Source organism: Lynx canadensis, chromosome B3 (genome assembly GCF_007474595.2).
Source record: "Lynx canadensis isolate LIC74 chromosome B3, mLynCan4.pri.v2, whole genome shotgun sequence".
Lineage (NCBI taxonomy): Eukaryota > Metazoa > Chordata > Mammalia > Carnivora > Felidae > Lynx > Lynx canadensis.
This window is the reverse complement of record NC_044308.2, coordinates 60776670-60801133: the sequence shown is the minus strand read 5'-3', so window position 1 is coordinate 60801133 and position 24464 is coordinate 60776670. Positions and strand designations below refer to the sequence as shown.

General features: G+C 36.7%; 1 protein-coding gene and 1 pseudogene across 2 annotated transcripts in view; both read right to left on the bottom strand.

Annotated features, from left to right (window-relative positions):
* Nucleotides 1-24464, bottom strand: part of TMEM87A (transmembrane protein 87A) — a 40802-nt gene that overhangs the window by 10982 nt on the left and 5356 nt on the right. The window contains exons 4-14 of one of the 2 annotated variants that reach the window (XM_030318424.1): nt 22128-22241; nt 19645-19698; nt 19524-19568; nt 14086-14203; nt 9820-9881; nt 8858-9041; nt 7759-7858; nt 5172-5265; nt 4343-4414; nt 1287-1395; nt 230-288 (exon numbers count right to left, since the gene is read on the bottom strand). In XM_030318424.1, coding sequence (XP_030174284.1) covers nt 230-288; nt 1287-1395; nt 4343-4414; nt 5172-5265; nt 7759-7858; nt 8858-9041; nt 9820-9881; nt 14086-14203; nt 19524-19568; nt 19645-19698; nt 22128-22241 — 1011 coding nt within the window. Of the gene's footprint in view, nt 1-229; nt 289-1286; nt 1396-3418; nt 3488-4342; nt 4415-5171; nt 5266-7758; nt 7859-8857; nt 9042-9819; nt 9882-14085; nt 14204-19523; nt 19569-19644; nt 19699-22127; nt 22242-24464 lie in introns of both variants that reach the window. The other variant, XM_030318425.1, reaches the window with a different exon arrangement.
* Nucleotides 24244-24343, bottom strand: LOC115517352 (annotated as a pseudogene).

Sequence of the window (24464 nt, the reverse complement as noted above, 5' to 3'; positions counted from 1 at the left end):
TAGTCAGTCCTTTCTCCCAACGTCTACCCAAAAAAACCCATAAAACAAATCTATCATAGTAAGCACAGTGTTAATATAGAATACTTAGGAGGAGGGAAGGATTCTAACCCTCAAGAGTGGAAACCTAACCCTAATTTCCTAAAAGGTATGAACCTTACCATTGTCATCAACATCATCGTCTGTGTATAGAACAGTACACTATTCACAAATGCATGTGTTTATAACTCACCGACTGACAAGTCACTATCCTGAACTTCATGGTTGTCCAGATGATAAACACAATAGATGCTAACAGGAAATGAAAAACCTGGTCACAGTATGAATATTAGTTTACATCCCTAATTACATTCTCTGAGTCTAGTTAAGTGGAATCCCACACATCCCTAACTCCCAATACATCACAATCATTTTCTCTGTTATTTTAACACATTTATTCAATACAAATTTACTTACAACTGCTGTAAGCAAGGCCCACAATTCATACTCTAGCCAATTCTTTCTGTAAAGAATAGTTTTGTTTACCATTTGGCTACTTTAGTCATCCTCAGAATTGGAAAAGAAGGTATTAGAAACATGGCTTTTTCCAGCATTATCAATAATATGATTTTTTTCCTTTTCTTTAGCCTTAGTATATAATAATGCTAATTTTTCTTCGGTTGGTCGGATGGAAAAAGAGGTTGATAAAATGACTGCAACACAAACAGAACTGTTGGTTCCAATTATAGGCCAGACGTCTTTATTCCTGGTACAAAAGCCAAAAGGCCGGCAAATTAGCCTACATGGGCTATAGTCTATGCTAATGGATATGTGTAACGAATATGTTATGCACGTTTAGTGATATATGTAAAGCCAATATAATAGCAATGTACACTAATCTAAAATCTAAATACAATTCTATATTTATTTTAATAAAACCAAATAAGCAAATACTAACATCTTCTAAAAGAAATTTAAATGCTGTATGGTACTAGTGCTCACTTGCCTCAAAAAAAAATAAAAAAAAAAAAAAAAGAGTATCTCAGAAAAACAATGGAGATAGGAGAGAGATATACCAAGAGTTGAAATTATATGTAGTTGATCTTCACTTATTAAAATAAGTGGTTCTAAACTTTTTTTGTACCACAGACCCCTTTGAGAATTTGACAAAAGTGAAAGACAACTTCCCCAAGTGAAATGTACAAAACTTTTTATGTAATTTTAGAGAGCCTACCTATGGACTCTCAGGTTAAGAATCTCTGTTCTAAAAGAACTGCATTTAAACAGCAGGGAGCAAGTCTCCAACTTACCTGCCACTGCCAAGATAAGTGTGTTGGTAAAATGTCGGTACAAAGAGAGTTTTACAATGTTCCTCCGAAGTTTTAACAGCTTCATTGTTTGAGTCAGGCTAATAAATATGTGTTTGCAGGTCAAGGAAATCAACATTCAGAAAAAACAATAAGCTAATAAACTAATCCTTATATTTCTTTGAGAATCTGGGGTCAAACTGACAGAGTTATGGACACCAGGCCTAACAGCTCTCACTCTCAACCTCACAAATACCCCAAGCCTCACCATGATTAATAAGAAAGTCTTCATTTTCAATGAGACTTAAAGAGAACACAAAACCCAGAGAAAATGAGAATGCAAAAGAGAAGAAAAAATAAAAGGAAAAACATAAAGGAGAAATAAAGATAGGAAGAAGCTTTCTAGAGAAACAAGGAAGAAGAACCAAATGAAAGACAAAAGGAAGAAAATGAAATAAAAATGAGTTAACAGGCAAAAAACGGGAGTTAGTATCCTCTTTCCTCTTTTAAAGTAGTGGCTCTGTTCTCATTGTCCTAGCTAATCCAGTCTAGAGTCACACATTCATGCCCATAACCTCCCACAGTTTATAGTCAGTCCCCTTGTGCCATGTTAAGGAACCTGCCATCAGTTGCCTGAGTTATCCTGAATGAAAAGGACCATACAATTACAATCTGGCTGAGAATCCCAGGCAGTTAGGCTCTAAAAGCAACAACCCTCCATTTTCAAGACATTATTCTTAAGTACAAGCTGCTGCACAAAGATAGAGGAGAACTAATGACCAATATAGACGATTACCTGCTCTGATGTTCAACTTTCAGAATGAGGGGCAGATATGAAAGCAAGTGTGTTGGAGCTCACTTCTGCCCTTTAACAGAGCCTTGGCTGCTACCTAATTACCGGGTCATCTTCTTGTATGGTCCAATCCCTCTCCCCACATTTCTCAATACGCGTGGTAGAGGTTCACAAAGCACCCTTGAAAGATACTGACCTAGAAAAGCTTCGGCCTTTTGGGCCCAGGATACTTCAATTTCAAACATTTCTGATATAGGACAATCCCCCCCAAATTCACAAAATTACAACTTTATTTACATTCAGCCTTTTATAACAGTCACAGTCCATCAAGACTATAATATCACACCAATTATATATAAGACCAAATTAACACAAAAACCAAAATAAATTTCTAAAAATCCCCAAAAGACAAAAGTCCAAACACCCGAATAATAGGTCAAGTCCCTAATAAACAAATGTTTACTCCTGAAAAGCAAGAAAAGATTATTCAAATAGAAGCTTGTTTGTTATCTGCTGGTTGACCTCTCCTGTAAATGAATCAATATTTATCTCAAAGAACGGAAGTCTTCAAACAATCCCAAGTCTACTTTTAAATTAGAGGATTAAAACACTTACCCTGTTATCCTGTATGGGTTAAAATCTGCTAAACATACTTAGAATTTTAAGAGAGTCAAACAACCTGGGGGCGCCTGGGTGGCTCGGTTAAGCATCCAACTTCGGCTCAGGTGACAACCTTGCAGTTCGTGGGTTTGAGCCCCTCATCGGGCTCTGTGCTGACAGCTCAGAGCCTGGAGCGTGTTGCAGATTCTGTGTCTCCCTCCCTCTCTCTCTGCCCCTCCCAGTTTATGCTCGGTGTCTCTCTGTCTCTCTCTCTCTCAAAAATAAACATTAAAAAAATTTTGCTTTTAAATAAAAAGGAGTCAAACAACCTCATATAGTTCCTAAAATCATATTTTAAGAATCAAAATACATACATAATTTTCAAATGATTTAATAATTGCCAGAGGCTGAAAGAAATAGCAGGACCAGAGCAGTCAGTGATTCTAACACTAAGAGAGATAACATTAAGCCCAAAATTGAAGTGAAATGCTTATTTTTAAAAAAGCCAGAAGCTTTTATCTTGTGCTCAGTCTACAGTCACCAACTCTTACTGCAATTTTTAAAATTACAAACAAAATAACTGCTTACCTGAGCTCTCAGTTCATTAGAATGAAAACACCCTATTCCCAAAGTAAAGAGTAATCAACAAAACCGGTAAAAACCATTTGCAGAAAGATCAATGGAAACCCATCTCCAAGGGGAGAAAATGGACCACCATCAAACAAGTCAATGAGAAGGATATCCACCAGCACAGGGCAGTGTCTAGGAAAGCCAAGGGGATAAAGGCCAAGGAAGCAAGATCAGTCTGGGCCTGCAGACAAAGAAAAAGAGGTGGTGAAAAAGAGATGTCTAGAGAGCACAGAGAAGAAACCAGCACATGATTCTGCATTTACATAATCATCTGGAATGATTTTGCATTCAAACTAAAAGAAAATAAGGAATACTTTGTACCTACACCATTCTTCCCTTCTGACAAACGATCACATTGAATATACAGCTGTAAGCATTTCACACAAACTGTTGATTACAATGTCAATACAATAAAACATGCTGCTAACTAATAAGAGGCAACCACCACAAAACTCCTAGCAAGCTAAGATCCATGTTAAGAAGTGACACACTGGGGGCGCCTGGGTGGCGCAGTCGGTTAAGTGTCCGACTTCAGCCAGGTCACGATCTTGCGGTCCGTGAGTTCGAGCCCCGCGTCGGGCTCTGGGCTGATGGCTCAGAGCCTGGAGCCTGTTTCCGATTCTGTGTCTCCCTCTCTCTCTGCCCCTCCCCCGTTCATGCTCTGTCTCTCTGTCCCAAAAATAAATAAACGTTGAAAAAAAAAATTAAAAAAAAAAAAAAAAGAAGTGACACACTGAAAAACTGTGGTGTTACAAGCCGACATTCCATTCTATCTCCTATCATTGTGATTTTGGCTACATGTCTAAAAAGACCGTTCACATATTTTAAAGTACTGCAGCATTAATATATTAAGAATTACTAATTTCCAGAATTGTAATATAATGTAAATCTACAAATAAGAGCATACCCCAAAATAAAATGTAAGGCAAATTATCTGTCCCCAAAACTATGCTGTTTGTTTCACACATTTATGTATATAAGCTGCTATTTATATAATCCTGATTGCCCAATCACCAGGACATTATTGAAAGGATATCCATAAAATAATACAGGCATCAATTGATGAGAGGGCCAGGTTTCCTATCAGAGCCAAGGGATAAGAAAAAGACTACAGCAGCATAAGAAAGAAAACGAAATAGAGTTAAGATTAAAATTGCTGAAAGTCGAAGGAAATTACATAGAGGACAGTGTGATATGAAAAACATATGCATCCATAAAGAGTTTTATTTTACGGGGCAATTTATTGCAAAACTTACAGAGCTCAGTTTTCTTGAGGGCGAAGTCAAATTTACAGTATTTGCCACCATGAATCTAATGGGTTAATGCTGGGAGTAACTTTTAAATAAGTAACTGCTGGAATGACCAAGTTCTTCTTCACATTAATCCACCTCTAACATAAATTTCTTTATCATTTATATCTCAGTGCTTTGGTTCCCTTCCTGGCAAAGGGCATGATTTTATAATCCTCAAAAAGGATGTGAAACATTTAGTTGCATTTTTAGAAAAGCCTTTGAAACTCAAGTGGTGGTTAGCAAAGAGCACTGCCACTTTAAAACAATAAAAAAGATTATGGAGCAAGTACATGATTACCATGTCTGCCCCTTACACAAGAATGAGAGCCCCTGTCTGGGAGGAGGAATAAATAGCAATATGGGGACAGGAGAAAGCATTCATTCCTGGTCACACATTAAATTTACAAAGCTCTAATAGATTAAAAAGAAAATTTGCATTATACATACATTTTGAAAATCAGAGTTCTAAGGTGACTTAGAAGAAAAAGCCCACAGACATTTCCAATTCACTCTTTCAAGACAAAAACGATATATATGAACTGACCACAAATACTCAGATTAAGCAGTACTGACCCCAGTAACTCTGAGGACCCCTTCCATTCCAGAGAACAAAAGATAGAGGGCTCCTGCTACCACAACTTTGTGAAGAGTGACTCCAAGTCGAGGCCTAAATAGAAGAAAGCAAAGACAAGAGTTGAATACCAATGCTACAAACTCCAAAATAAGCTAAGTAACAGCAACTCATGTTGATTAATACAGGCCTACAAGTTAGCAGAGATAAGCCAGACATACTTGATGTATCTGAGGAAAAAAGAAAGGAAGAACAGATAGTCTTAAACCAAGAAAGTGAATACCAGAACTTTAGATCTGGCCCTGGTTACTGCATTTAAAGTTTTAAAAAAGTCATTTTTATTACAGAGAATTTTCAAACATTCAATAGTATAATGAACCCCTCTATATGTATCATCCAGTCCCAAAAACCACTAACCCATGGCCAATCCCGCTTCATACAAGCCTCATCCACCTCCCATCATCCCATATGATCTTTCAGCGTATTTTTTTTTTTTAATCAATAAGGACTTTTTAAAAACATAACCACAATACCATCTTCAAATCTAAAAATTTTAACAATATAAGCAAATATCCTATTGTAACTCATTAGATAACCTGTACAGTTGTAAGCTCAGAATCCAACAAAATATAGTCTTCCAAACAGGTTCTTGAAGGAAGTCTTGAATCCATGACATTCAAAATGCCACCCAATCAGAATCTACATTTAAACAAGATCTCCACGTGATTCATTAGTGCACTGTAAGTTTGAGATGCACTGCTGTAAATCATGTCTACCTAAGCCTAAGTGATATTTGTGCTTGTATTTTTTTGTTATATGCTAGCAAAGTTTTGTATGGGCAAGGATTTTTCTCCCTACTGTCATATCTTAGAAATCTACTTCCTGGAACATAGGAGGCACTCCAATATTTATTAAATGAATTAAGTAACTTTACAAATGAAACCCACCCCATTCCCCTTATCCCACTGAAAGCAAAACTCCTTTAAATGAATAAATTAGAAGAATTGAAACTCAAGTGTGCCTGGGTGGCTCAGTTTGTTAAGCGTCCGACTTCAGCTCAGGTCATGATCTCAAGGTTCCTGAGTTCGAGCCCCATGTCGGGCTCTGTGCTCACAGCGAAGAGCCTGGAGCCTGCTTCAGATTCTGTGTCTCTTTTTCTCTCTGCCCCTCCCTTGCCTATACTCTGTCTGTCTCTCAAAAACAAATAAACATTAAAAAGATTTTATTAAAATTCATTTATTTAATCCCACTTAAAACAAGACTACTTGAAATAACTGTCTATACCTGGCTAATTCCAACTCCTCTGCTTCTATTTTCTCTCTTGAATTCACTCCAATCAAGCTTTTATCCTAGCACTTCACCAAAACAGTCTTGTTAAGGTCACTTACATCTCCCATGAAGTTAAACCCAGTGGACTGCTCAACCCTCTTGATACAATCACTCTCTCCTTGAAACAGTCTTCAGGTTTGCTTCTCACCACAATGGTCCTTCTCAGCTTCCTCTGGTCTAATTCTATTTCATCTCACTGAATTCTAAAGAATTAAAATTGTTCAAGGTTCAATCCTTTGACCTCTTTTCTATATACACTCACTTCCTTGGTGATCACATCCCAGTCTCATGGCTTTACATAACATCTATATATTGATGACTCCCAAATTCATATCTCTACCCTACTCTCTCCCCTTTATTCCCTTTGGGCATCTAACACCTCCTAATATTCACTCTACTCCAAACTTATTCTATCTAAGGTCTTCCTGAACTCATAAATATCAATTCCACCATTCCTTGCTCAGACCGAAACAGCTGGCATCATCCATGATTCCTCTTCTCTTTCACATCACACATTTGATCCATCAGAAAATTCCATTGGCTCTACCTTCAAAATATACACAGAATCTGACCATATCTTAGGATCTCTTCTTCTAAGCGTACATACAGTTCCCTCATCACCTTGAGATCTCTGCTTAATTGTCACTAAGTGAAGCCTTCCTCGGCCACTGTATTTACAGCTGAAAGCTCCACTTCTTGCTTGGCACTCTCTAAATCCTTCCCCTGCTTTATTTGCTCCATAGCACTTATCACTGAAATAAATATTAAATATTTTACTCATTTATTTTTATCTTTGTCCCCTCTCTCCACAAATGTAAACTCCAAGTCTTTTGTTTACTTGCTATATCCCCAGGGCCTAAAACACTACCTAGTATATAGAAGGCATGCAATAAAATTTTTTGAATAAAAAGTAAATTATTTTCAGACTGTTTTTTCAGACTGAATGACATTCCCATGAAAAACTGTGATTTGCAAAAATATTTTGGAAGATTAGAAGTCACTGCAATTTCACTCTAAAAGTTTGATGTTTTAATTGTCATTCATTATATTGCAGATTTTCCTGCAAATGCTCCTTGAGTTCTAAGAAGTGAAATGAAACACTTTACATTTCCTGGCTTTTATAAATCTACAAAATTTCAGGTAACTGTCTTATTGCAGTTCTTACATCAATTCTTTCAGAGTTACAATGGGAACCTGAAATACTGATTCAATTTAATCAGCATTTTAATACGTTCTTCCATATAAAAAGTTAATACTTACTTGACTATGCCATACCCGAGGCTGACTATGATGACCAGGGTTCGAGCCAGTGAGCGTTTAACTGCTGACAGCAGCTCTGCAAGGATCAGAGCGCCCTGAACTGTGAGAAAGAAGCAGGAAAGGGTGCTATAATCTAGGTTTGGAAAAAGGCGCGACTCTAGAACCAGAACATAGAGCTAGATCTCTAACAGTCGTCAGAATAAGCATTGGGATTGTCTTGTTCAAAGAGAATACCTCTCTTGCAATTTTTACAAGTACACAAGCTGATTTTACTTACCTTGTTCATGTGAACAGCAATCTGGGTGTGCTCAAATCACCTTCCCTCCCCAACCCCACTTCACTAAAACCTCAGGAGAACATCTCACCTACCTGACAGTTTAGAACACTTAGGAACTTTCCCCCATTTTTAAAAACTGAAGAACACACATTGAAAATATATAAACACATTGAATATATACAGTGAACAGTACAAAATACACAGTTTTCAAATCATTTTCACATCTACTATTTTCACGCCCTTTCAAAGACAGGGGAAACTCTAATTAGTAATCTTACGACAATAATCATTAAAACTTAAATGTCTGATGAGAAAGAACCAAAACTATCATAAAAAACTTCGGTACAAAACAATTTCTATCATTACCTGTTCACTTTAGTAAACCTACGCACCCTCCTATTTTCCTGATATTACTGTATTTTACCAGTTCTTGGATTTTAACATCTTTGAAATCAAAGTATGTCCTACAATCAATGGTTATCTTACTATTAAATTGGCAGTAATTATTTCTTTTTCAGATGCACATAATAATGGTGCCTTAAAAATCAAGGCAATTGAGATTCAATGATGGTAATAATGTTACCCAAAATGGCCACTACTATTGTAACTTGTATATTTTGGTACCATCACTCTTAAATCACTGAACCCATAAGTTATAAGGCTAAAAACAAGAGTCCCGATCATAATGATTATGCTTAAGTTATTCTAGTAATTAAGTAACTGAGAAGTTAAAACCATTAATGACTGCTGATCTGAGTTAAACTGTCACATGTCTTACCTGCCAATCATTCACAAACTGGTGAACATTTTTTGGTTACACACCTGATTCTCCTTTGTATCGAATATTCTGAAATTCTGCATAGAAGACAGCTTTCTCAAGCATTCCCAAGAAGATGACAGCACCAATCCAAAACTGAATTCTCAGGAGATCTCTCCAATAGCAGGCAGACCATGCCAGCCACAGAACACCAAACAGGACATATACGATGCACATCACCATGAAAAACTGTCATCCAAATGGGTAAGAAATAAAAGGGAAAATTAGGGCCAAGAGCCAATCTGGAATCAATACGCAGTCTTAAACTATAAAAAAAAAAAAAAAAATTCTACCCTCTACTTTAAGAATTTATCTCGTTGGAGTTCCATATTAACGTGAAAAAATGATCTCCTCTTGCATATTGAGAGACTACCTAAGGACCTATGAATAAGAGTAACCGCTCTTCTGCATTACAAATGCATTTTAAGCTCACTATGTAAAATTACACAAATGAAGATAACACTAAAGAGGAAAAAAATATGGCAGGGTTATGATACATCTGAAGGCAATGAAACATAACAAAGTGGGAAAACTATGAAAGGGAAAAGAAGAAAACCATGAACAAAGGAAATCTGAAAATAGAGTAAGGATATTCCCATAGACACAGACACACATGAGGCAGTGTCATCATTTAGTTACTTTAAATGGGATCAGAAACTATAGGGCTGTAAGAAGTGCCCTGCTTTGGATTCTAGAGACAATGTGAGATGTGAAATTATCTGTGAGGTACTTTCCAATTCTGAAATTCCACAAGTCATCAATCTCCTCATTCTACAGATGAGAAGACAAGGCACAGAGGAATTCACAGACACTCTGAATGTCACAATCCAGTAAGAAGTACAGAACTACAAGCAGTATTTTCTGAACTGTTCAGGAAAAATTCTTTAAAGAATATTGCCACAAAACATGGACAATCTTTCAGGTTAACTCATGTAATGTTAAGGTTAAAGAATGTAAGTTCACTTACAATCATCAATGGATATTCTTCAAGTGTGAGATATTCATACGGACCCTTCACTTCAACAGTCACTGCCAAAACACAGTCCTCAGAATTAATGTAAAGGATGCAGAAATTAAACAAAAACGTTGTGCAATATTTGATTGATGAAATTAATGAAAATCTCATTGGGTTATTTATTTACTTTTAATCATTTCAATTCTGGTGAATATTATTTATAGAGCACTCTGAAATTCACGAAGTTTTATATTCTCAAGGTTCATGCCGTGTACCACACAAACCTCCACTCTCTGCTCCAGTCAGTATCCTAAGTGGAAAAGCCCTCTGTTCCCATATACACATCCTTTAAAGACTAGAATGAATGTATTTCCTCCACAAAGCCTTCTGTGAGCTGCCCACTGGAACTATAACCCATCTCCTCTAAATTCTAAACACCTTTCATATATATTTTTTCTTATAACACATCACTAATGTGCTTTGAAAGGTACAGGACTTCATTCCTTAATTCTGCTGTCCTCTGTGTCTTCTATCTATCTTTATCTAGATTTTCCTATTTATTTTTTTTACCTACTTCAATTTTATGTGACTTTGCGACATTAATGTATCATTTTCAGAAGGTACGTAATAAGTGTTTAATGATAGTAACAAGAATTTAAAGACAGATTTGCCTTACTGAAGCAAAATTATGACTATGTTTTTTACTATAGTGATATAAGTGATATCTATATCCAGAGACAGACTAATAACTGTCTAGTCAATCAAAATTTCCTAGTTTTTATCAAGCAAAAAGGACATACCATTGTTAAAAGTAAACCTGGTCCCCCTCACCAAAAAAAGTAAACTAGGTCCAACACTCATATAAATGAGCATCCCACAATAGGAATAATGAAAGTTTTAAAAAAAATTTTAACATTTATTCATTTTTGTGAGGCAGAGAGAGACAGAGTGTCAGTGGGGGAGAGGTAGAGAGAGGGGGAAACACAGAGTATGAAGCAGGCTCCAGGTTCTGAGCTGTCAGCACAGAGCCCAATGCGGGGCTCGAACTCACAGACCACAAGATCATGACCTGAGCTAAAGTCAGATGTCTAACTGACTGAGCCACCCAGGCTCATAAATCATAAAAATTTTAAGCAGACTGGTTATTAAATCTATACCTTCTTAACTTAATAAAAGAACAAATAAAATAATTATTTATTATTTATTACACCCTTTGTTTACTCCATGCTAGGGGTCAGCAAAGTACAGCACATGAGCCAAATGTGGTTATCCACTTTTTATAAGTAAAAGTTTTATTGGAAAACAGCCACATCCACTTACTTACATATTATCTAAGGTTGCATTTACACAACAATGGCAGAGTTGGGTAGCTGTAGTAGACAGAACATTTACTCTTTGGCCCTTTAAGAAAATTTGGCTACCCCTTGCTCTATGCCACAACATAAAATAACATTTATTGAGCACTTACTATGTGACACACACTACAGAAAACAGGAGATAAAAAGATACATAAGATGTTTTCTGCTAGAAGGGACAGTAGGAAAGCAATATAGAGAACTATCCCTCTGAGCCAGTCCTTAAAGGATGAATGTGTATTTCCCAGGACAAAGTAAAAGGCCATCTGGGACGAGGAAACAACATGAACAAGGACAGGCGTGAAAATGCATGATATATATTTAAAGAACATGTAGTCTGAGGCTGCACATAGTACCATATAGTAGCATTTTGAAAAGAAAGCAGCAAAAGGTAAACTGGGACAAGCTGCAGAGTTTTTATAAGCCTTCCTGCAGAATGTAAACATTTTACAGGAGATGGGGAAACATCAAGGATTTACTGAAGGGAAAAAAGATGGTAACACTGTTTTCGAAAATTCTAGGAATTTCACACGGTGTAGTTAAGTCCATGCTTCAATGTATCTTCCTCCTAGCTCCAAACAATAGATGAATAAAACAAAACGAGGACATAAGCTCGAAAACAAGATAAATACCTCCAAATATCAAAACTGAACAAAAACTTAAAACAGTATATAAGGCTGAAGCTATGGTCATGTTTGACTCTGGGCCCAAAAAGCAAGCTACGGCAGTTGGGCTCGAACTTGGGAACAGCGAGATCATGACCTGAGCCGAAGTTGGACACTCAACCAGCTGAGCCACCCAGGCGCCCCTCCATTCTTTTCAAAGAAAGAAGGCTGAAAGTAAATGTTGGCAACTGCTGCCTTAGATTATAACTTACTAGAAAGCTGTGGGCCTAGAAATACAGGAAGATACACATATGTCTTAGGCCCAGAAACTGTGCCAGGCCAGCTGCTGGCTTACCCAGATGCTATACCCCATATAACTATGGAGCATAAGAGCCACCTCTGGATTAGGAATTAAAAGCATCCAACCCAAGAAGCTATAAAAAACTAAAATTTTAAATTAAGTCAAACAAAAGAAATAACGAAATAGCAAATACCAATAGTTTGTTGGTTTGTTGTATAGTAAAATACAATTCTACAAAGATTTAAAAAGTTAAAAAAGTAGACACAAAGACAATAATAAGAGTGAAAAGAGAGGGTGCCTAGGTGGCTCAGGTGGCTGAGCATCTGACTGTTGGTTTTGGCTCAGGTCATGATCTCATGGTTCCTGAGTTTGAGCCCTGCATCAGGCTCTGCTGACAGTACAGAGCATGCTTGACACTCTTTCTCTCTCCCTCTCTCTGCCACTCCCCCACTTGCACACTCTTTCTCTTTCAAAATAAAAACTTAAAAAAAAAAAGAATGAAAAAAGCTACAGATACTTATTTTTTTGCAAAGAAATACTATTAATAACTTCATGCCAATACAGTTGAAAACTTGAAAGATATGGACAATTTCTCAAAAACGACACTGATTCAAGAAAAAATAGAATCACTAAAAAAACAACATATTATTAAAGAAAATTAATCAGTTGTTTAAAATCTCTATGGAGGAAGGGAAAAAAAGAACATTCGGCCAAAACACTATCATAAGTTAAGTTCTACAAAACATTCAAAAACTGGATAATCCTACCCTTACAAAAACTATTCCATAGAATTTAATACAGGGGACATTCTCCAACTCATTTGACTAGCATAACCTCGATGCTAAAACCCATAGATGACAGTATGAGAAAACAAAATTATAGGGGCACCTGGATGGCTCAGTCGGATAAGTGTCCGACTTCAGCCTGGATCATGATCTCACGGTTTGTGAGTTTGAGGCCTGCATCGGGCCCTGTGCTCTCCATGCAAAGCCTGCTTCAGAGCCTCTGTCCCTTTCTCTCTCTGCCCTTCTCCTGCTTGCTCTCTCAAAAATAAATAAAACATTTTAATAAAAAAAATATGTCATAAAAAAAAAGAAAAAAGAAAAGAAAATTATAGGCCAATCCTACTATGAACATAGACCAAAAATTACAAATAAAATTCTGGAAAACAGAAGCCAGCTGTGTGTGTGTGTGTGTGTGTGTAGGCCAGATATTGGCATCTCAGAAATTCAAGAATGCTTTAACATTAGAAAATCAATTAATATAATGTATTACATTAAGAGATTAACTGGGGAAATCTACATGATCAGTTAAATCAACACAATCAAAACAGCTGATAAAGCTGACCATTCCTCATACTAAAAGAAAAAAAAAAGGGCAGAAAAAAATACAATTAGTAAACGAGGAAAAGAAACATCCTTAACCAAACACAGAATATTTTGAAAAGTCTACAATAAGCGTAATTGTGAAATGTGCTAATATTGCCATTAAAGTCAAGAGCAAGAGAAGTATGGTCATTATCACTGTTCCTATTCAATATTCTACTTGAGAAAGGAGGGGTGGAAAGAAAACTATAAAGAAGGAAGAAGCAAAAAAAAAAAAAAAAAAAAAGGAAGAAGAAAAAGAACTACAGAAAATAAGACTGGTTAGTAAATGACCACAAAATTCCAAGTAAGGAATGGTGACCCATGAACTGGGTTAGTAAGATTAGAAAAAACACTAAGTAAAACTGAGACATTAAAAAATTACCAAACTCAATTCAAAAATTTCCAAGTTTTGAGTTGGTAATCAAGTTTTGCCAAGTCTTTTTCAGGATACTGAAAACACCAATTAAAAAATCTAAAAATAGGAAGATCAAATGAAGGAAAATGAAGAAAGTACAAGCGAAGTACTTAAGACTGTCTGATACACAACAAACATTCTTAATTATTCCCTCCCTTAAAGCAATTTTACACTACCCATTACACATGACACAACTAGATAATACGAATGGTAAAGAGGAACAAAATGTACTTACTGGTAAAAAGACTATTAAGTGAAGTTTCTTTTGAGGATTCCTTTGAGGATGAAATGCCAACATGTACAATAAAAATGTATGGTGCATCTTGCCAAGTTTTCAGTGGATCGTGCATTGCCTGGAGAGAGAAAAAAAAAGGACATCATATCTACAAGTATTAAAACCTAAGAACACATGTTAATATGAAAATCTTGTTCCAGAATGTGCCCAGGAATATGGCTGAGTTCTTCATTTCCATTCATTAAAATAGTGGTAGGCACAATAAAACAAACAGGTTTATAGTACATACAATAAAGTAAGACTATAAGGTACTAAAAGACAGGACATGTTATAGCTTTATGCACAAAAATCACATACTTAACACTTATTTACAAGGAAAACCTCAGCTAAAAATCACTACATTGAATCTGTTTAATTAAGCCATGCTAGGATACTTGGTTATGTTTCATACGGATGAACTAAAAAGATTTAAATCATCTCAAAACAAAACAAAAACACCCATGATGCTGACAGTGAATTACATTATAAACACTAATTCCTGAATTAATTCTCTTTGTTCAATGTTCTTCTCAAGACTACCAGAATATCTTAGAAGCATTCACATCTTTATCAAAAATTTAATCATGGCTGGTCTACGTGGAAAGAAAAAGTCACTGTTCATCAAAGTAAAGGAAGTGGAGGTAAGTGCCTCCATGTTTACAAAATTGGTTACTTGGGAAGAATCTGCTCCAAGGCCAGTGAATTTATACATAGCCTGAGCAAAAAGCCTTCGAGGATTTGTTGCCACACTTGCTAGGTGGGACAATGGACCTTCACAAACACAAGACTAAAACACAAAGATAAAGGAGATGAACACAGAAAATTGTTGGCTTCTTCTTTGTGTGTAAAAGGAGGTACTGCTACTTACTTGCAATTTATTACCTGTGGTCTTAAAAAAAACTTTTGTCCAGACACCACTGAGTAAGCTTCATTGATCTATGAAAACCCTCAAACTGGGTAACAGATTTTACGTATTTATGTGTTTTCCTGTAGAACCACAGGTTTTCTCAAATGCTCAAATTATCCTACAACCCAAGAAAAAGCTAAAACGAGAGTTCAAAAATTACATTCCATGATACAAACCCAAAGTGTCAAAGTAGATTAAATGATTCCACAGCTATACATTTCCTAGGTTATCTCAGTAACTTAAGAACATAAATGCCATGCTGAATCATTCATTGGTTTATCTCTGCCTGAAGGACTCCTTATGACAAAATTCAGGAGCAATTTATGAGAAAAACTGAGAGCTTCAAAGTTACAGGTACATCATGTACTATTTATCCATATTGACTGAACCCTTCCTGAACTTACTTATTCAAAAACCAATAAAACTAGGCATAACAAGCTGCTCTGGTATTAATTTTATATATCTTAAAACTACCTCTTACAAACTTTAAAAGGGACTAATTAATTCTCATATTCTAGTATTTTACAAAGTTTCCATTTAATTCTGGAATATAGATATTTTGACCCTGTAAAAATAACATTCAGATGCCAGGCACTCTGTCATGTTTAATATTTATCACAGTCTTTAATCTTCACAATAACCCCATCAGATGGGTACCAATATTAGCTCCTTCAAAGATGTCCTTTAATAGGTGAATGGATAAAATAAACTGTGGTACATTCAGGTAATGGAATATTACTTAGCACTAAAAAGAAATGGACTATCAAGCCATGAGAAAACATGAAGAAACCTTACATTCGTAATACTAAGTGAAAGAAGCCGATCTGAAAAGGCTATATACATTATACAATGCCAACTATATGACATTCTGAAAACCGCAAAACTATGGAGACAATTAAAAAAATTTTAAAAAGTAAAAACATAAAAATAAATCAGTGATTGCCAGGTGCTTGAGGGGAGGGAGATGACTAGGTAGAAGGAGTATTGAGGGTTTTTAGGGCAATGAAACAATTCTGGTATATTATAATGGGGGATATCTGTCATTTTACATTTGTTAAAAACCAAACACTACAACACAAAGAACTAAAGCAGCTAATGTAACTATGGACTTTGGCTGGTAACAATGTGTCCACATTGGTTATCAATTGTAACAAATGTGCCACAATGGTGCAGGAAGGCCATGGTGGGGAAGTTTGAGTGTGCATTTGTGGAGGCCGTATGGGGGAATCCTGCTTTTTGCTCAATTTAAGGAAAAAAACCTTTCTTAATATTTATTACTTTTGAGAAAGAGAGACAGAGCGTGAGTAGGGGAGGGGCCGAGAGAGACGGGGACACAGAATCTGAAACAGGCTCCAGGCTCTAAGCTGTCAGCAAATGATGTCTAGCTATATTTTTGTGCGCGTTTATGTTTTCTTAGCCTAAATTCCTAGAGGTGGAGTTGCTAGGTCCAAATGTATGAACATTTTATAAGTACTTTTCTTGTGCTTGTCTAAGTGCTCTGGAGAAAAATTGTAGCAGTTTATGGTCCCAAGAAAATAAGATTGAGCTTCCCTCTTTCCTCATACTGTTACAATTTCAAATAGATTTTATACAGTTTGTCAAGTTAAATTGTTATAAATTGTATTTTTAAAAAATTGTTGTAAGTGAATATTTATTTATATGTATACAGGACATATGTAATTGTGCATTTTCAGTGGTCTTCTGTGCATAGCATTCTTTTTAATTCTTCTCAAGGCTTGAGCTCTGTTCCTAGTGATTAAAGCTGGCTGAAAGATGACCCTGTTGAATATCAAAGTAGTATTTGCAGGCATTTAGTCAGAGTATAGTCAAAAGAAGTTAAAAAACTATCTTTCGTCATTCTTCCTGAAAATTTGCCTAAGAGGAGAATAGTTTAATAATTCTATTTTTAAAGGGTTCTCACAGGGGCGCCTGGGTGGCGCAGTCGGTTAAGCATCCGACTTCAGCCAGGTCACGATCTCGCGGTCCGTGAGTTCGAGCCCCGCGTCGGGCTCTGGGCTGATGGCTCAGAGCCTGGAGCCTGTTTCCGATTCTGTGTCTCCCTCTCTCTCTGCCCCTCCCCCGTTCATGCTCTGTCTTTCTCTGTCCCAAAAATAAATAAACGTTGAAAAAAAAAAATTAAAAAAAAAAAATAATAAATAAAGGGTTCTCACAAGTTTAGCACCTCTATCCCCTTTTATTAAAACTCTGATAAGACATTTTTTAGACAAAGGAGCCTCTCCCTGCTGCCCCTACTCCCTAAAAACAGATTTAATACTTATATTAACTCAATTTTATGGTTCGATTTAAGCAATAATGTGGTATATTTGCCATTATAATGTTTTTTAAATTAATATATTTTTTTAGAGCAGCTTTAGCTTTATAAAAACATTGAGCAGGGGCTCCTGGATGGATCAGTAGGTTAAGTGTCCAACTTCGGCTCAGGTAATGATCTAGCAGTCTATGAGTTGGAGCCCCTCGTCCAGCCCTGTGCTGACAGCTCAGGGCCTAGAGTCTGCTTTGGATTCTGTGTCACCCTCTCTCTTGGCCCCTCCCCTGATCACACTCAGTCTCTCTCTCTCAAAAATAAATAAACATTAAAAACATCTTTTTTAAGAAAAGCAAGCTTGTGGTTTTTGTTCATCCTCATCCCATGTCCCTCTTACAAGCTCCCTGAAACCAAAGTTCCCACAGCAGTAACAGCTGTGGAAAAACAGCAGTTTGGCAGCCATTGGAAAAAACAGGAAAAGTCTGGAGATGCCCTAAAACCCAGGGCAGAACTGTCTGGCACTTATCTTTTATGCCCAGGGCTTATTTTTTATGACCTGATTCAACCTCATTCAGTGGAAAGGACCCTATACTCAGGGCACTGTCAAAGACTCTCAGCAGCAACTGTGAAAGATCATGGCTGCCCCAGGCAATGTTAGGAGGTGGGGCTATTGAGAGGCTGACTAAAAACTTAAAAGGACAAATGGGGGGGGGCGGGGCCTGGGTAGTTCAGTCAGTTTAGTGTCCAACTCTTGGCTTCAGCTCAGGTCATTATCTCCTGGTTCATAAGTTTGAGCTCCAGGGCTCCACACTTACAGTGCAGAGCCTGCTTGGGATTCTCTCTCTCCCTCTCTCTTTGCTGTTCCCCTGCCCACGCACTCTCTCAATATAAATAAATAAACTTAAAAAAAAAAAGTTCCTTCTTATTTACAAGTAACATTTATGGGGTGATAATTACAAAAACAAGACTGACTATAACAAATATGGAAAATACAGGAAACACAGAAGAAAATAAAAGTCACTCATAATATTATCCACAACAACCATTATTAACATTTTAGTGCTTAAGGTTTATTTATCTATTTATTTTTAGTAACCTCTACACCCAAAGTGGGATACAAACTCATGACCCTAAGATCAAGAATCACATGCTCTCGGGGCACCTGGGTGGCTCAGTCGGTTGAGGGTCTGACTTCGACTCAGGTCATGATCTCACACTCATGGGTTTGAGCCCCGTGTCGGGCTCTGTGATGACAGCTCAGAGCCTGGGGTCTTGCTTCAGATTCTGTGTCTGCATCTCTCTCTGACCCTCCCCAACTGGCATTCTGTCTCTCTCTCTCAAAATAAATAAACATAATAAAAAAAAATTTTTTTTAAAGAATCACACGCTCTACCAATGGAGCTACCCAGGTTCCCTAACATTTTGGTGTTTAAACCTCCATTTTTAGGTTTCCTTTTTAAATTTTTTTTTTTTAACGTTTATTTATTTTTGGGACAGAGAGAGACAGAGCATGAACGGGGGAGGAGCAGAGAGAGAGGGAGACACAGAATCGGAAACAGGCTCCAGGCTCTGAGCCATCAGCCCAGAGCCCGACGCGGGGCTCGAACTCACGGACCACGAGATCGTGACCTGGCTGAAGTCGGACGCTTAACCGACTGCGCCACCCAGGCACCCCTAGGTTTCCTTTTTAAATAGTAGGATACTGGGGTGCCTGGGTGGCTCAGTGGGTTGAGCGTCTGACTTTGGCTCAGGTCATGATCTCGCGGTAAGTTCGAGCTCCGCGTCGGGCTCTGTACAGACAGCTCAAAGCCTGGAGCCTGCTTCGGATTCTGCGTCTCCCTCTCTCTCTGCCCCTCCCCCACTCATGCTCTGTCTCTCTGTCTCAGAAATAAACATTAAATAATAGGATACCAAGACAATTCAACACAAATATAAGAAAACTGAAATAGGGGCGCCTGGGTGGCGCAGTCGGTTAAGTGTCCGACTTCAGCCAGGTCACGATCTTGCGGTGCGTGAGTTCAAGCCCCGCGTCAGGCTCTGGGCTGATGGCTCAGAGCCTGGAGCCTGTTTCTGATTCTGTGTCTCCCTCTCTCTCTGCCCCTCCCCCGTTCATGCTCTGTCTCTCTCTGTCCCAAAAATAAATAAACGTTAAAAAAAAAAAAAATTAAAAAAAAAAAAAGAAAACTGAAATATGTGTCAATGCCCCAGATTTCCTACTACACTTACAGTTTTGTCTCCAGTAAGAGTAAGGTTTGTTCCATTCTCCTTAGCCTAAACATTAAAAAAAGAAAGTTAATTTAGAATTTTTACTTTATGCTTAGAAATACATAACAATGAAAACAATTACCTCTTGTTTTTCTCCTAAGAGAGGCAATCGATGTACAAAATCCCCAGAAAAGCTCTATGAAAAAAACATAACATTAAAATTAATGTTTAATAGTAAAAAAAAAAAAAAAAGTTCAAAACCTACAAAAACATGGTTGAAGCAAAATACACTGTAACACTAAATAATATGGCATTGACAGACAGAAGATTTCCAATTAACCACAAACAAGTGAGAACTAAAAACTACTATCAAACTAAACAGGCCACTCAATTTCTCTGTTAAGAATTAAAAATATTTATGAATAAAAAAAAACTTAAAACAGAAGACATATGCTTAGGATAGAGAGATCTTATGGTTCCCTCTCTTGCCTCATATGAGAAAAATATGGCTCAAAGCTATCAAGTTTTAGATACAGAAATGGAATTTCAACTTAGAATTTTTTTTTAATGTTTATTTTTATTTTTGAGAGAGAGTGAGAGACAGTGTGTGAGTGGAGGAGGGGCAGAGTGAGAGGGAGGCAGAATCTGAAGCAGGGTCCAGGCCCTGAGCTGTCAGCACTGAGCCCAATGTGGGGCTTGAACCCACAAACCCTGAGATCTTGACCTGAGCTGAAGTCAGACGCTTAACTAAGTCACCCAGGCGCCCCTCAACTTAGGATTTCTAACTCTTGGGTCTACTGCTCCTTCCACCACAACACTCTCCATGCGTATAAAAAACCACACTAGGGGCGCCTGGGTGGCGCAGTCGGTTAAGCGTCCGACTTCAGCCAGGTCACGATCTTGCGGTCCGTGAGTTCGAGCCCCGCGTCGGGCTCTGGGCTGATGGCTCAGAGCCTGGAGCCTGTTTCTGATTCTGTGTCTCCCTCTCTCTCTGCCCCTCCCCCGTTCATGCTCTGTCTCTCTCTGTCCCAAAAATAAATAAACGTTGAAAAAAAAAAAAAATTTAAAAAAAAAAAAAAAAAAAAAAACCACACTAATGTTTTCTTACCAGGTATCAGCAGATGAAGCATTCTCCTTCCTGAGTAATTAGAGCATATATTCCAACTCTGTTACATTAGACTGAAGAAGGAGAGGTAACCTTACCAATAGGGATAATATGCTAAGACCCTGGAAAGATTATAGCAGATCTAAAAGCAGTGAACCTAGGGCAACAGTATACAGCAGGTAGCTTTCCATGATCAAATCTAAGAAAGGCCAACCAATCCTCCCAAGTTAGGGGATAAACCTATAAAAACTAAATGAAAGCCCCCTAACATCACATTTTTTCCAGCTTTCTTATTCTATCATTTTAAAGATATCTTCTTTCTCCACTAAATCCATAAAATCTAAGCTATGACAAGAACTCAATTATCAACTGTTATAGTTCAATTATCAATTTTATTTCATTTGCTTATCAATTACCAGTTATTAAAGTCTCATCAACAAACTTTATTTCTAGTAACTGGACAGAAAACTTAGCGTTCCGTGAATGCTTTGCCTCTTCAAGGCAATTTGCTAAATATGCTGAAGCAGTATTCAAATGCAATAAGAACAAAGAAAAGGCTACAGTTAATAATAACTATTTTCAACACCTATAAAACATGTAATTTTTCTATCAAAAAACTGGCATCATATTCTATTTCTAAGAAAAAAGATTTTAGAATCAAAATTCCACTTACGTGATTACATATATGTAAGCATTAAAAATACATATTATTCACCTCTTCCCCTTTACTCAAAAAAAGTTGAGTTCAGGCCTGTAACAATAAAATCTAGAAACACTGGTATTTCTGGGAATGTATCAATTAAATGAGATCACAAAACAACTGAAAAACTGGAAGTTTCAAATGTCTACCAGTGGATGAATGGATAAAGAAAATGTGGTATACATGTACAGTGAACTATTATTCAGCCTTAAAAAGAAATTAAGTGGATACATGCTATATGGAGGAAGTTTGAAAACATCCTGCTAAGGGAAAGAAGACAAATATTGTATGATTCCACTTCTGTGAAGTATCTAGAATAGTGAAACTCATGGAGAAAAAGCAGAGTAGTTGTTACCAGCGATGTGAGGGGAGGGGGTGTTATTGTTTAATGATTATGAAGTATCAGTTTGGGATGATGAGAAAGTTCTAGAGATGACTAGTATACCACTAGCCATCTCCAGAACTTGCATTGCATCGCTTCTCGGCCTTTTGGCTAAGATCAAGTGCAGAACTTGCATTGCACAACAGTGCAAATGTACTTCATACCCTTGAATGGCACACTTGAAAATAGATAAAATGGTAAATTTTACTTATATTTTACCATAATAAAAAATGGGGATTTGCTTTTTACACACAAAGGAAAGCACATCCTCTTTTTGATGAGATAAATATTAAGTGGGAATGTGCAATTAACAGAACATGCTTCTAACTTATTTCTGTCAGAACAAAGAATTCAGAAGTGGGAAATGGAGATCACCAAATATAGAGGTATTATGTAGTTTATCTCTTCTATTTCCCTCCAACCACTATCAAACATTACCTGTGTTTTAAAGAGCTCACTGCAGTTCTGGAACAATTTTGATGATGTCTGGTATTTCCCAGACAAGCCTTTTTTTTCCTTAAGGTTTTCCAAATATGTCTCCACTTCTTCTGCCTGGAAAAACAAGAGAAAATACAACGCACACAACTTACTTTTTCACAAGTAAAGTATTTAGAAGATAACAGATTTCCTATAGGGCAGGTACAGTTTTGGATTTGCTATTTTAAAAACTTACAACATCAAATAAAAACTGTAATAATGTCCAAGAATCTAACGGTATTAGACTCTAACGTACAGAATTCTCCCTTTTTTTCTAAGCTCCAGTTTTGCATCTCCAACTATCTGCTTGTCATTTCTGTAATTCTGTCCTATGGCAACCCAAGATAATTTTGACATTCTTAACTTGTATTACCTATCTGGGGATATGCTAAGCTCTTGACCAGCTTATCACAAGTTTCAAATGTATGAAGTTTTTAACTGTAAATTCAACTAGTGACTGATTAAGAGAAACATCAATAATGCTTCAAACTACATTCTGGACATATTATAATTTCTCTCTAAGTTCTTCAATCCTTTTAGTCCTCATCATTATCAGTCATACCCAACATTGTATAACAAGAGCAAAAAACAAATCAACACCACAAAAAAGATAATGTAAAACCCTAACACAAAGCAGAAATTCAAAATGCTTAAGGTTCGAAAAACCAAGTGAATGGCAGACATTTTTTAAAGACCAGTTAGATTATCTTCGGAAAGGAAGAGAATAACAAATGTAGAACAGAAACGGAATGAAAAAGGCCTGAAAAATCCACCCTGGAGCCATATATCTTCAGTGCCCAAGTACAGTGTACTATGTCAATTGTGAAATGAGGTCTAAAACTATTTCCATACTACTACTAATAAAATAATAATGTTATTTGCCTTGTACTGATAATGCAAAGTAATGATGGATAAAATGGCTGCCCCTTATCAGGAACCAAGGCAGTGGCACCTAATTATACCAGTCGTCATTGTAGTCAGTCACAAACTTACAGCTTAAAAAATAATTTTAAATACCAGTTTTACATAAGAATGCTTCACTAAAGCAGCAAAAATTATTAATATTATTAAATCTGGACTGTGAGCACATGCCTTTTTAAATATTCTATGAGACAAAACGGAAAACATGCAAAATACTATAAATGACTGTCTTGAGATAAAACACTTTACAACTATTTTGACTTACAACCTAAGCTATCCACTTTTTTCATTTACCTAAAAGCATAACTGACAAACTAGTTATTCACACTTGGTTATCTGGGAAATATTTTCTTGAAAATGGGCAAAGGAAGGCTGTCATTTCAAGGACAACACCTGACAGTATTATTGCCAATGACAAAATTTGAACTTCCAAGCCAAAACTGGACTTCGGAAAACTTGTATCTTCCTCACCATGAGCTCAACAGCCTCCAGTACTTAAGGAGTTTCTGATGTGACAGAGGGTGATGCTAACAAATATAACTTCAAGTTAATTGTAAAATGAGGTAGTATTTGAAAGAATGATAAAAATCAGTCAACAAGTATTTTCTAAATAAACCCTGTTACAAAATCAGACATGGATAAAAGACCAAAGTGCATGACACACCAACTCACTTAGTAGAAAAAGAACCCACTGATATGGTTTCAGATTCCACATTGCCACCAACCTTTAAGAAACTCTACTTGTTATGTGTTGGTACAGGCTCAAAAAACAGTATCTACAATTATCTGAAAACACTATTAAGATATCATTCTCTTTTCCAACTATGTATCTGTGTGAGGCCACATTTCAACCAAAATAATATATCACAATAAACTGAAGAAGATATAAGAATCCAGCTGTCTTCAATTATCCAACATTAAATGAAAGGCGCTGCAAAAATACAAAGTAATACCACTCTTCTACGTTTCTGAAAAAGACATTTTTATTTATTGTTTTATTTTTAACATAAAAAAACGTTTTTCATGTTAACATGCAATGGTTTATTATTGCTATTTTAAAATAAGTTAATAAATATTTTTTGTATTTTGTGTTTTAATTTCTAATACGGTAACCCACATGAACAAAGGCTTTTTGGAGACTGCAGTAATGGTTTTTTTAAATATTCAACGCTTCACGAATTTGCGTGTCATCCTTGTGCAGGGGCCGTGCTTATGTTCTGTGTTGTTCCAATTTTAGTATATGTGCTTGTTAGAAGGTGGGGGAGGGACAGTAAAGTACCCCCCAAACTGAGAAAGTATTTTAAGACCAGAAAACAAAGCGGGCGACTCTCTATAGTTTATGCAGAGTTTTATTCGGGGTAACTTAATGACAGGGGG